The 13,205-nt window shown below is 44.4% G+C and overlaps 2 protein-coding genes across 2 annotated transcripts in view; one reads left to right on the top strand and one right to left on the bottom strand.

Moving 5' to 3' along the window:
* The window catches only part of LOC123765103 (unconventional myosin-IXb-like dachs), a 156,906-nt gene extending 144,727 nt beyond the window's left edge, over window positions 1-12,179 (top strand). The window contains exons 10-19 of the mRNA XM_045753557.2: window positions 1,030-1,151; window positions 1,899-2,067; window positions 2,553-2,726; window positions 3,417-3,606; window positions 4,518-4,689; window positions 5,001-5,181; window positions 6,388-6,623; window positions 6,922-7,180; window positions 7,990-8,089; window positions 8,503-12,179. Coding sequence (XP_045609513.1) covers window positions 1,030-1,151; window positions 1,899-2,067; window positions 2,553-2,726; window positions 3,417-3,606; window positions 4,518-4,689; window positions 5,001-5,181; window positions 6,388-6,623; window positions 6,922-7,180; window positions 7,990-8,089; window positions 8,503-8,669 — 1,770 coding nt within the window. The 3' untranslated portion in view covers window positions 8,670-12,179. The remainder of the gene's footprint in view (window positions 1-1,029; window positions 1,152-1,898; window positions 2,068-2,552; window positions 2,727-3,416; window positions 3,607-4,517; window positions 4,690-5,000; window positions 5,182-6,387; window positions 6,624-6,921; window positions 7,181-7,989; window positions 8,090-8,502) is intronic.
* Window positions 12,180-12,393: 214 nt separating this feature from the next.
* On the bottom strand, window positions 12,394-12,801 carry LOC138369609 (uncharacterized). The gene has a single exon (XM_069333032.1). The coding sequence runs from the start codon at window positions 12,799-12,801 to the stop codon at window positions 12,394-12,396; it is 408 nt and encodes a 135-aa protein (XP_069189133.1).
* Between the last annotated feature and the right edge of the window lie 404 nt (window positions 12,802-13,205).

Raw genomic sequence — 13,205 nt, 5'->3', positions numbered from 1 at the left:
TATATGATTTAACCGTAAAAATAATTTTACGGTTAATCGGAGTGATCTACTGACGGTTGGTCGTGACCTACTGACTGTTGGTCGTGACCTACTGACTGTTGGTCGTGACCTACTGACTGTTGGTCGTGACCTACTGACTGTTGGTCGTGACCTACTGACTGTTGGTCGTGACCTACTGACTGTTGGTCGTGACCTACTGACTGTTGGTCGTGACCTACTGACTGTTGGTCGTGACCTACTGACTGTTGGTCGTGATCTACTGACTGTTGGTCGTGACCTACTGACTGTTGGTCGTGACCTACTGACTGTTGGTCGTGACCTACTGACTGTTGGTCGTGACCTACTGACGGTTGGTCGTGACCTACTGACTGTTGGTCGTGACCTACTGACGGTTGGTCGTGACCTACTGACTGTTGGTCGTGACCTACTGACTGTTGGTCGTGACCTACTGACTGTTGGTCGTGACCTACTGACTGTTGGTCGTGACCTACTGACGGTTGGTCGTGACCTACTGACTGTTGGTCGTGACCTACTGACTGTTGGTCGTGACCTACTGACTGTTGGCGGTGACCTACTGACTGTTGGTCGTGACCTACTGACTGTTGGTCGTGACCTACTGACTGTTGGTTGTCCAGAGATCAACTGGCTGGAAGATCCAGAGAGATCTTTCTCTCCCTCCGTTTCATATAGAATTTTATCTCTTACTCAGTGCCTTGTGTCTGGTCTCCTCCTTCTTCCTCCTACCTTCAATATTTTACATTTACTTGAGTTATATTCTCGTAGCCATTTGTTGGACTGTTCCTTCAGTTTGTCTAAGTCATCTTGTAGCCTCTTGCTGTCCTCCTCTTCCTTAACCCTCCTCATAATTTTAGCATTATCAACAAACATTGAGAGGAATGAGTCTGTTCCTTCTGGAAGATCGTTTACATATATGAGAAACAGGATAGGTCATAAACTGAATCCTAAGTTGTGTGTGTATGTGTGTGTGACATGACATGATCATTGGTGACATGATCCTTTTTTCCCCAGTCTAACATGACTCGAGATGCCCTGGCCAAGGCCCTCTACTGCCGGACAGTTGCTACCATTGTCCGTCGTGCCAACTCCCTCAAGCGGCTCGGCTCTACCTCAGGCACCCTCTCCTCTGACAGGTGAGTCAATATAATTACTGATAAATTTGAGGACGACTTTAAAATATGGTTGTGATTTATAAGCTCAAAATAAAGTTGAACATTACCAAAGTATTTAATACTAGTGATTTGAGGAAAAGATTGAAAATTTGCAGTAATTTTTAAGTTATATAAAATAAACTAATATTAAACAAAGTATATCAAACTTATACAAACCCAACCCATACCACCCAACCTTACCCATCCCAACTCATCCTAGCCTTATCCATCCCAACCCTACCCAACCCATCACAACCCATTCCTTCATAACCCATCTTAAGCCAACCCTTCTCATCCCAACCCAACCTATCCCATCCCATTCTAACCTAACCCAAGCCATCACAACTCAACCCTTCCCATCGCAACCCAACCCAACTTTCCAACCTATTCTAAACCATTCCATGTCGAGCCAACCATCCCATCACCATAAAGGTGTGTCTGGTGACCCTTGAGTATAAACAAGCAGAGAACAAACAAAGTACTTCTGTACTTGGTAGACATAAACAAAACAATGGCAAGCCGGTATACCTAAATTAATTATTGTACACTTACGATTCATTGGCTTCTAAAGTGTGCTTAAATAGCCAATTAATAAATTAGGATGTTTATTTTTTAACGTAAAAGCCGAAATAATATTTACCATCATAGACCAAGCAATTGTTGTGAGAATTTTATGACAGCTGTCTGCTTCCAGTAAGTTATTTTGGTCATAATATCCGTATGTTGCAGCAACGAGAGTGTCCACCACCAGGCCGAGGTGGCGTCCCAACACGCGTCCACGGTGGGCACGGCCGGCTCAAAGGCGTCCAAATCCATGAGCGTCCTCAATAATGCAGTCAAGCACGCCACTGACGGCTTCATTGGCATCCTCGATATGTTTGGCTTTGAGGACCCTAAAGTAAGTGGCCAGGTGTGGGGGAGGAGGTGGTGGCCTGCGTCCCAGTGGTTGTGGCGGCCCGAATCTTCCTCAGACACTGCGGGAACTATTTCGTCAGATTCCGTGGTTGAGAGAGAGAAAGAGAAAAAAAAAATATTTCTTCACGCAGCGATAAGCTCTGTATCATGTAGGCCAACAGAGTACTCCAAGCTGAAATGTTTTAACCTATCCCAAAGGTAGAGGAGTCGGGAAGCTTCTGCCTTGGTGGATAGAAGTCATGATTATAATGTAGTTGTAGTGGTGTGTGAGCACCACTACACCACTTACACCACATTTCTTGAGGTGAAAACCTTAAATCATATAAATATTTCTGAAACTAAATATTTTAAAATGTTACTGTATGACGACAATGGCCTCTAATGGTGCCAAAAATGTATGTTAATTTCTTTTATATTTATGAAGGTGTTAGCAATCCGTTTAACATCAATTTTCCCCTTGTCCTGTAGCCATCCCACCTGGAGCACCTATGCATCAACCTGTGTGCTGAGACTATGCAACACTTCTACAATACCCACATCTTCAAGTCATCGATCGAGTCATGTCGAGAGGAGGGTATTACTTGTGAAGTCGAGGTCGACTATGTAGACAATGTTCCATGTATCGACCTCATATCTTCCTTGGTAAGTCTCTGACCTGACGACGTGATCCCAGGCGTCGTATACACTGGTGTGTATATATATATATATATATATATATATATATATATATATATATATATGTATATATAACTGAAAACTCACACCCCAGAAGTGACTCGAACCCATACTCCCAGATGCCATGCAACTGGTATGTACAAGACGCCTTAATCCACTTGACCATCACGACCGGACATAATGAGGTGATAGCCGAGGCTATTTGAACCACCCCACCGCCGGCACTCGGATAGTAATCTTGGGCATAGCATTTTACCAAATCACCTCATTCTTTGGGGCACACGTGAGGAACACAAACTTGAGGAACTTGAGGAATGAGGAACACCATTCAGGCTTGTTCGCATGTATATATATATATATATATATATATATATATATATATATATATATATATATATATATATATATATATATATATATATATATATATATATATAATAATGATGATTTAAAAAGTAACCTACAGTAAAACATTTTTTCCAAGCTAGTAGTAAGTGCAATATCATGCAACAGTGAAAAATGTCGAACATTTATTTATTTAGAATTTAAATTTTATTTGTTAGGTAATACAATCACTTTCCAGAAAAGAGTTATTATCATATGGCAGGGTGGTGGTGGTGGGTAGTGTTAGACCTGACCGGAGTGTTGTCTCCCTAGCGCACGGGTCTCCTCAGCATGCTGGACGTGGAGGGGTCGGTGAGGGGCACGCCAGAGAGCTACATCCAGAAGGTCAAGGTACAGCACAAGGGCAACATGAGATTATTCGAGCCTAAGGCCAACCACATCAGGGCCTTCGGCATCCACCACTTCGCCAGCAGAGTCATGTACGACGCCTCGGACTTCCTTGGTAAGCCCACAACTTTCGGTCAGTAACTTAACCATTCTCATTCGAGTAGATTAAGTAGAAAGTAGATTACTGTATCAATTGTCACACAACTATCCTTTACTTCTTCCATTGCGGATATATGTATTCTACCAACTGATACACGTAGTCTATGGGTATTTTTGCCCAGCTGTCACAAATTGCAAATGAGTTGTGTGGGAGAAAACAGCATTTTGTTTTGATTGCTGTGCAACACCTCTGCGAGCTCTAAACAAGGTGTTGCTGGACATGTACAACAGTGGCGCGTCGTGAGAAGTTCCTCGGGTAAGCAAATAACACTTATAAATCACAGCCATAATTCACTAAGAATGAATTATGGCTCGCGCGTTCATGCAGCCTTTGTGTCGCAACTGTAGGCTCAGTGCGGCCTGTGCATGCGCCAAAATTTGATGTAAAACTGTACCTAAATCGCACTATTAGTGTCATCGGGAGGTTGATTAGTCATGAAGCTTAGTTAATGAGGTCAATGACTAACCAATGTATATAGGCGATCATTGGCGAGGTGGCTACAGTTCCCTGTACACTTGAAAACAAAGGAAGTGACGTCCTGGACCATTATCACGTCGTGTAAGAGAGGTAGAGAAAGTCAATATATATAAGATAAGAATGTGAGATATAGAGCGAGAAGGTAAGAAGTATAGCATACTTCAACCTTCTCACCTTTCATCTCACGCTTTTACCTTGTATATTGACTGCCTCCACAACTCTTTCCTTGCATGACACCATAATGGCCCAGGACGGATCGAAACGGCCCTACTCTCCTTATTTTCAGATTTCTGGGTTGGGCCTTTAATCTTGAGCCGCGTTATTGTAACTTACTCTTTGCATTAGCAAAGTTATGCTCATTAACAAAGGACATTCTTGCTGCGCTTCAGACACCAATCGAGACATCATCAGCGACGACCTGGTCTGCGTCTTCCACAAGCAGTCGTGTAACTTTGGCTTTGCGACGCACCTCTTCGGCTCGGAACTGAAGGCCCTCTTCTCCCAGGACCCAGTGCCGCGAGGGGTGTCCTTCCGCATCAGCCCAACCTCACACACGGATCTGTGAGTAGTGCCTCTCCTGTGTGTCACTCATAGCTAGAGATGCAGCTAATACAGCGGTTATTGTACAGTGTATGTGCTCGAGACTGTTAAAATTCCAGTATTGATTTTTGTACATGTAGATAAGCGAGGCTTGGTGTGGCCTTCCCAATGCATGGGAAGGAAGGACCTCAACTTGGATTGAGGTTAATAGAGACCGATGGCTAGGCGGTAATATATAATTAGACAAGGTGGATAAGGGCACAGATAGATAAAATGTTCTGAGCTACATATTTCCCTGTGTAACAGCCTCTCGCCCTTCTCTCTTCACCAAGGCAAAATGGAGATGAGCCAGTGTCGACGTTGACGCAGGACTTCCACACTCGCCTTGACAACCTGCTGCGGACGCTGGTACACGCTAAGCCGCACTTTATCCGCTGCCTCAGATCTAACTGTACGGAGAAGGCGGCGGTGTTTGACCGTGCCACGGTTATTAAGCAGATCCGTGCACTCCAGGTGAGTAAGGTTGGCCGCTGGCCGCCATTGGAGGCTTTGGATGACAGGTTGCGAAAATTGTGTTGATAGGAAGGAGGCCTTTCACGCAGCTTTCTCGTGAATTCAGCTTCTGTTGCATTAGGATTTCCAGTTTCAGATTTTTAGTGAAATTGAGTAGTAAGCCAGAATAATAAACATTCAGGTTTTGTAGAGATATACTAGATCCCAGCAGGTGGCTTCAGATATTTCCCAGTAGCAGGCTTCACACCGATGTCAAACTGGGATAAATTTCAAGCAGTTTAATAATGACAGGAGCTGTGAGAGATTTCCCTGGGAGGCTATAACAGGTTATCTGGCTTGTCACAAGCAGGGAAGTACAGGAAGAACCGCACTTTTATGGATCATCCAATAAGGTTAGCAGACCTTTAGATGTTATTACTGCTAAACTTAGGCTCGGCTACAAGTACCCTTGAGAGCTTTTAATATGTTTATTGTTTGTAATGTGTGTCTATGTATGTATTAACACGTTGTACTGAACGGGGTGAGAATAGCTTGAGCTACCTCATCCCTTTGTGTGTATTTTACCTCAATAAACTTATTTTAATTTCAATTTCAATTGAGAGCTTCCACAACCTGCTGATGTAGGCTGTAAATGTAAACGTTCTCAGCAGAACTATTCACACACTTTGCATCACTCTGTAATCGAAATTGAAACAATTCAAAAATTCATTTGTGTTCAAGAAATGTGTTAGTACTTCATTGATAATGATATACTATCAGAAATCTTAGTAAAGTATCCAAAGTTTGCTTACTGTAGGTAATGTATACACGTGTCTAAACCTGCCGCCCAGTTGGGTGGGTGTGGAGCAGGTGTGTAACTTTGTAACTGACTCACTGCAGATATAAATTGGTTTGTATAAAGACTGTTAAGGCCACTTCTTGAACCACTTGTGGTTCAAGAAGTGGCCCATAACACTTTTTTTCTGATCCCAATATTACATAGTTCTGTCACTTTTTCTTTGAACTGTATTATTCATTTATTTTATTTTCTTATCGTAGCTATTCTGTCCTCTTCCAGTCTTGCATCTCCTTGTAGATTGTCCCAATTTTTGGGGTGATTGTATGTCATGGGGTCTATTATCTCAAGGGGTGTACGTAATATCCCTCAACCTTCGAGGTGAGGCGTAGTGACATAGAGTTGAGCCCATGCCCGGTTGTTTCCAAAAGGTGCTGGAGACCGTCAACTTGATGGCTGGCGGCTACCCTCACCGCATGCGGTTTAAGACCTTCAACATGCGCTACCGGTTACTGGTGCCCTTCAAGAAATTGCGCCGCGTGGAGGATAAGACGGTGGACGACTGTAAGCTCATTCTCGAGTACTTTGTGAGGTCACTGGAAGACATTAACAAGACCTCCACCGTCGCTATCCAGTGGGCACTAGGAAAGAGACATATATTTCTAAGGTAAATAAAAGTAAAGATTGTTTTTCCTTACACACAGAAATCACAATAGTGTGATACATCATATGAACAAAGATTAAGGAGCCTCTGGGATCATCCCGGACGCAGGTTCGAACCCTCATCACGATCCTTGTGGATTTGTTCATTGTTTTTCCTTCATTTTTATAATGGTTCCTTATAGAATATTTAGAATTTTACTAAAATTATAAGTATTCCAACATCTTAACTGAATAGAAGCATTAGAGAGTTGTTCTCTACACCCTGGGAGAATCAGTGACACAGACATCTCTCCCCCCAACAGTGAAGGAGCGAGACAGCAGCTAGAGATGCTGAGAATAGAGATGAGACACCGAGCAGCGACCCTCCTGCAGGCAGTTTGGCGGGGCTGGCACTTCCGACGAAGGTGGCCCACGCTAAAGAGGAACTTAGAGCTGAGGGCTCGCTCTCGCACTGTCCGGCCGCGGCCACAACCCATCGCCGGCACCCCTCCGCCCGACGTCATGGACCGCTGCGACCAGAAGACCATCCAACAGACCTGTTCCCTCTTTGGTCTCGACCTGGTAATTCAACTACTGTTTTAACATAAAATTATCTGACGAATATATATGTAATATGTGTGTATATATGTGCAAGTCACAATAAACGCGACTGAAGCCCAATGACCCAACCCACATATATGAAATGAGTGATGACATTTCTGTCCATCCTGGACCCCTCATGAAGTCGTAGCTGAAGAGTCTTCACTTTCAGTCAACGTGCGTGTGTGTGTGTGTGTTGGGTTACTTATAAATGTTACTTTCCAATTATAAATGATCCTCTTTTGTAAAAGGGTTCTGTTAAACTTCTGGGATTCTTTGACAATCGTTGGTCTTGGTCGCCCGATATCTCTTACCTCCGAGTTGAATGCTTAAGGCCCTTAACTTACTTGAAGTCTTGTCCCATACGTCTTCGGGAGATGATAGGCGCACTCTCCTCTCTTTACATTCCTTTATCATGCTGTCTAAATTCGATTATGGCTGTCCTGCTTACTCGTCTGCCACTCCCTCAACTCTTCGTCATCTTAATCCTCTTCACCATAATGGGTTACTACTACATAGCCTGGTGTAAAAGCCTAAAAACTTGGTGCCTTCTTTTCATAACTACTTACTTACTTTTTAATCTGAGCTACCTCATCCCTTTATGGTGTGCCTTTGTAACCCTTGACAGAGCCAGGGTAATGCGTGTACCACTCTAAACATTCTCAAGATTATCTCGCTTCACTCCTTGGTCTAATTGTGTCAGTGAAATTAGTGTTGTATTAAACAATATGTGCCATTTATCATATGAAGATAAGTATTACTACAACGTGTATATTACCATACTCCTGGAGGAACGGCCGCCGCCGGTGCCGCCCAGTAGGTCCTACACCATCAGCGGCAACCACAAGATGGGTTACCCACAGACACGCCTCATGAAGAGGAACTTCCCCGGTGAGCTCACGTCATCATTGCTTACATCTCCTCCCAGCCTCTACAACCTTCCTCCCAGCCTCTACGACCTTCCTCCCAGCCTCTACAACCCCCCTCCCAGCCTCTACAACCCCCCTCCCAGCCTCTACAACCCCCCTCCCAGCCACTACAACCCCCCTCCCATCCTCTACAACCCCTCCCAGCCTCTACAACCCCTCCCAGCCTCTACAACCAGCTACCCAACATTCCTCCGCTTCCTCCCTTTATTTTGCTTTTGTCACTCAAAGCTGTTCTAAACGAGCATTTAAAAATTATAATGATGCTGTATATATGTTCCAAGAAAAAATATAACCTATTTTGGTACTCATTCTCAATGACAATAATTTCTGGTAGAACGAACTGTGTTGTTTCTAATGGATTTGTTGCATGTGCAGATGAAGGCGGGAGCGACACGGTGCTGCTGAAGGGAGAGTCGGTGGTGGTAGCGGGCGCGTCTCCCAGGCGAGGACATCTGCTCGTCGAGCACCAGGGACACTCCTTCCATGTCCCCTTCCAGTACATGGAGCTCAAACCCTCAGCTCAGCCCGGAGTCAACATTTAAAAATGCTTGAATTGGATTTTTTTTCCCCTGTGAGGAACTCAAAAATGTTCCGCTTGAAGATACAAACTGCTGGTCAGGACTCGGTGGAGAGCCGCAAGTTCTCACGGACCAACAGAGGATGTCCCAGTGAACTGAAAAACAAAAATTATCAATTCAAGGCTGAAGTCATACCAGCGTGTGGAAATATTTCTAAATTTCGGACCAACTCGCCGTATTGAGCATGTATTTATTTTGAGAGCATGTTGAAGTCTGTGTAAGGTGAGAGGAGACAGCACTCTGGTGGCAGCGTGCGGTCCGGGCCTGGTACCTGACATCATACCCTAATACTCTATTGACGCTCGCTAGTGCGCGAAGTGAACTAATCTTATTTTTCATGTTGAAAAATTGTAAGACTTGTGCACAGCAAATGAATGGCATAATGCGTAGTAGTGGTCGGGGCTGGAGGACCGTGGAAGCCTTCTGCTGCACCAAGCCTCCACCACCGCCTCATATATGTCCTACTAGCAGTGTCTAACTGAATAAGGATTTTGTATATATATATTTGTATGTGCCAATATTGTTAGGTATTTTATAAGTTGATTGATATACCTCGTTACTTATGTATGTCGTCGAATACCGTAAAAGGAATCTGTTACTACATAATTAAAGATGTTAGAGTAAGTAACATTGAAGTTAACGCATTTCGACCCCCTAAGATAATATGCCTTTTGGTGCTACAAGCTTTTTGAACCCCCCGTGTTGTGCTCTCTCTGGCTTGTAAGAGTCTCTCTCTCTCTCTCTCTCTCTCTCTCTCTCTCTCTCTCTCTCTCTCTCTCTCTCTCTTCTCTCTCTCTCTCTCTCTCTCTCTCTCTCTCTCTCTCTTCTCTCTCTCCTCTCTCTCCTCTCTCTCCTCTCTCTCCTCTCTCTCCTCTCTCTCTCTCTCCTCCCCCCCCCCGGTCTCTGTTTTTTTAATGTCTGGGAATCCACAGTATTATCATCCTTATGTCAGTCCTGCATGAGACTTTACAGCTGCCACACCTTATGTATCTGAATCTCAACTTTGTCCTTCATCATCTTATGCCTCCTTGCGTCTGACCACCATTGTTCCTAACATGGTCTCTCCCCACTACCACTCTTTCTCACACGCTCACATCCCCCATTATATTGTTTCTCATACGTTCACATCCCATTATAATGTTTCTCACACACTGCCATACCACCGTCATTGCTTCAGACATGTTCTCATTCAATCATTATTATTTGTATCTGCTTCTTAACTCACTACCGTTGTTTCGGAACCAATTTTATCCCATGATCTTAGTCTCGGCACATTAGCTGCTCACTTTGTTTTAGACCCTATTTCTGTCAACTTTGCTTGTTTTAGACCCTATTTCTGTCAACTACGCTTGTTTCAGACCCTATTTCTGTCAACTACGCTGGTTTCAGACCCTATTTATGTCAACTGCGCTTGTTTCAGACCCTATTTCTGTCAACTACGCTTGTTTCAGACCATATTTCTGTCAACTACGCTTGTTTCAGACCATATTTCTGTCAACTTCCCTTGTTTCAGACCCTTTTTCTGTCAACTACGCTTGTTTCAGACCCTATTTCTGTCAACTACGCTGGTTTCAGACCCCTTTCTCTGTCAACTACGCTTGTTTCAAAATTTATTAGAACCTCATATGTGATTCAACCTCCTGTTTCACTGTGAGCGCTTTGTTTCACTCCAGCCTCCTGTTTCACCACAAATACTTGTTTCTCTCTCTCTCTCTCTCTCTCTCTCTCTCTCTCTCTCTCTCTCTCTCTCTCTCTCTCTCTCTCTCTCTCTCTCTCTCTCTCTCTCTCTCTCAAGTGTGACACAGATCCCTGTGTCACCTCATCCTTGTTTTAATGTTATTTGTTTTTATCCAAGCCCTGTTTTGTTCTAGCTATCCTGCTTCATTGCAACCCTCTCATTCCAGCTTCCATGTTTCATACCAACCCTCTGTTTCATTCCAGCTTCCATGTTTCATTCCATCCCTCTGTTTCATTCCAGCTTCCATGTTTCATTCCAGTCCCCCAGTTTCAGTCGGCCAGCACCCTTGTGTTACCTGCACATTCCCCTGTCTTCCCCGTGAGGATGCTCACAGCCAGCGGCCGTAACCCTATGAGGAAGTGCTCAAGGTGTACATAGCGGTGTAAATAGTGTACATATTTGGGTCATTTACTAATGCTCATCACACATCATGTTGTCTGTACAATGTTACTTGCGTAAGTTTTGAGTTGACAGCGTTGATGTCACTTGGTAGGAACAACACTCGCCCGATGGTGATCCTTGGTACCGTGGTGGATGGTGGGTACCGTGGTGGATGGTGGGTACCGTGGTGGATGGTGGGTACCGTGGTGGATGGTGGGTACCGTGGTGGATGGTGGGTACCGTGGTGGATGGTGGGTACTGTGGTGGATGGTGGATACCTTGGTGATGCTCAGTGGGTAGGCGACTGTAACGCATATGTACATTAAGCATATATGTTAAGCACCGCCACAGGCTAGGCAGTGTACTGAGTGAAGATATCATTCCGAATGTTAGCTGCCACGGCAGGCTGGCCCTCAGGTGCCTCTCTGAGGGCCAGGCACTGCTCCGAGGCACACACATCGGTCCTCAGTACCTCTCGCAACACCTGTGACAAGCCACTGGCTCTGTGTATCCAGGTAAAGGAGATACGGTAATGTAGAACATGTGTGAAAACGAGATCATGAGCGTCCTTGGTTGAGACACGTGCCAAATAAGCTTAGGAACTGCATCATCACACTGGGAGGGGCGACAGAGGACGCAACCCGCTCCCCTGGCGTACATTGTATATTTATGAGGAGTGGGTTGTTGGCTCTGGTCGCCCCTGGTGTGTGCAGGTCTTCTCTCTACTCCATGGATCTCCTCCTTCCATCACTTCAGGGGCCTCGTTCACAACCTCTGTGTGTGTGTGTGTATGTGTGTGTGTGTGTGTGTGTGTGTGTGTGTGTGTGTGTGTGTGTGTGTGTGTGTGTGTGTGTGTGTGTGTGTGTGTGTGTGTGTGTGTGAGCACGTGTGCGTGGAAAGGTGTGGACTGTATGGTGGAAGGCTGTGGGCTGTATAGTGGAAGGCTGTGGACAGTCTCCTTAAGGCTTTCATGTATTTCTCCCACTCCCTGATAGCGTTGACGTGTACCAGGTATAGGGAAAATAACATAAATGCCAGAAACAGTTGTGAGTGAGGCTGGAGCCCTTGACGTGCGAGAGAAAACCTTCCCAGCACCTCCAGAAATATATATATTTATTTCAACCATTTATTGTCTAACATTTCATTTGTGAATTTTATATAAAGTTCAAAACAATAATTGTCATTGGGGGAGACTTCATTAATATTAATAGCGACGATTTCCGTAATTAAGGAACTGTATTGTATATAAATTGTGTATTTGTCCAAGTGCTTGTGATGCAGAGATTAATTCCCAGGAATTCTGAATTAATCGAGTTGACGTCTTGTAATCAGACCAATAATAATAATTTATCCAAGACTCTTGTATCTCTCAGTTCCGGTGTTGTTGTGAATGTCGATGTTATTGTATGATGTCAATCATATTATTGTATGATGTCAATCATATTATTGTATGATGTCAATCATATTATTGTATGATGTCAATCATATTATTGTATGATGTATATCTTCCTCAGTATTCCGCGGCAGCTGACTACATTATCACAACTGCCACGTGGTAACGAAGTCATGTCAGCGGCCAGTGTAGAGATTGAAGGTAACGGTAATACCAGGATATATAGCACTAGTAACGTCTAGGACCATAGCACCAGTAACATCTAGGACCATAGCACTAGTAACATCTTGGGCCATAGCACCAGTAACATCTAGGACCATAGCACCAGTAACATCTAGGACCATAGCACCAGTAACATCTTGGGCCATAGCACCAGTAACATCTTGGGCCATAGCACTAGTAACATCTTGGGCCATAGCACCAGTAACATCTAGGACCATAGCACCAGTAACATCTTGGGCCATAGCACCAGTAACATCTAGGACCATAGCACCAGTAACATCTTGGGCCATAGCACCAGTAACATCTAGGACCATAGCACCAGTAACATCTTGGGCCATAGCACCAGTAACATCTTGGGCCATAGCACCAGTAACATCTTGGGCCATAGCACCAGTGTAACACGGGGGGGGGGGGTGTTCTCGAACGATCCTTCCTTCTTCTCCCCCTCTCTACCCGTATTCTTACTTTTTTATTCTCTACCAGGGGACTCCAAAACTTTTACTAAAGCCAACTCCACGCCTCGTGGTCCTAAGACGATTGACCGACTTAGGATTCTACAACCCGTATGACGTGACATAGGCTTTGAGCAAAACCCTTGAGTCGCCTCCATTGTACAACAGTACAATGGAGGCGGTACAATGGACAATGTACAATCCATTGTACAACAGTACAATGAGTTTAGCAACAATAGTTGTAAATGAAACATTTAGAAAAGCCTCAAACACGGCCACAAAAGCTTACTGGTTGTTAGGACTAAGCTTATTCT

Source organism: Procambarus clarkii, chromosome 29 (assembly GCF_040958095.1).
Source record: "Procambarus clarkii isolate CNS0578487 chromosome 29, FALCON_Pclarkii_2.0, whole genome shotgun sequence".
NCBI classification, from domain to species: Eukaryota; Metazoa; Arthropoda; class Malacostraca; order Decapoda; family Cambaridae; genus Procambarus; species Procambarus clarkii.
This window is presented reverse-complemented; position numbering and strand designations above follow the sequence as displayed.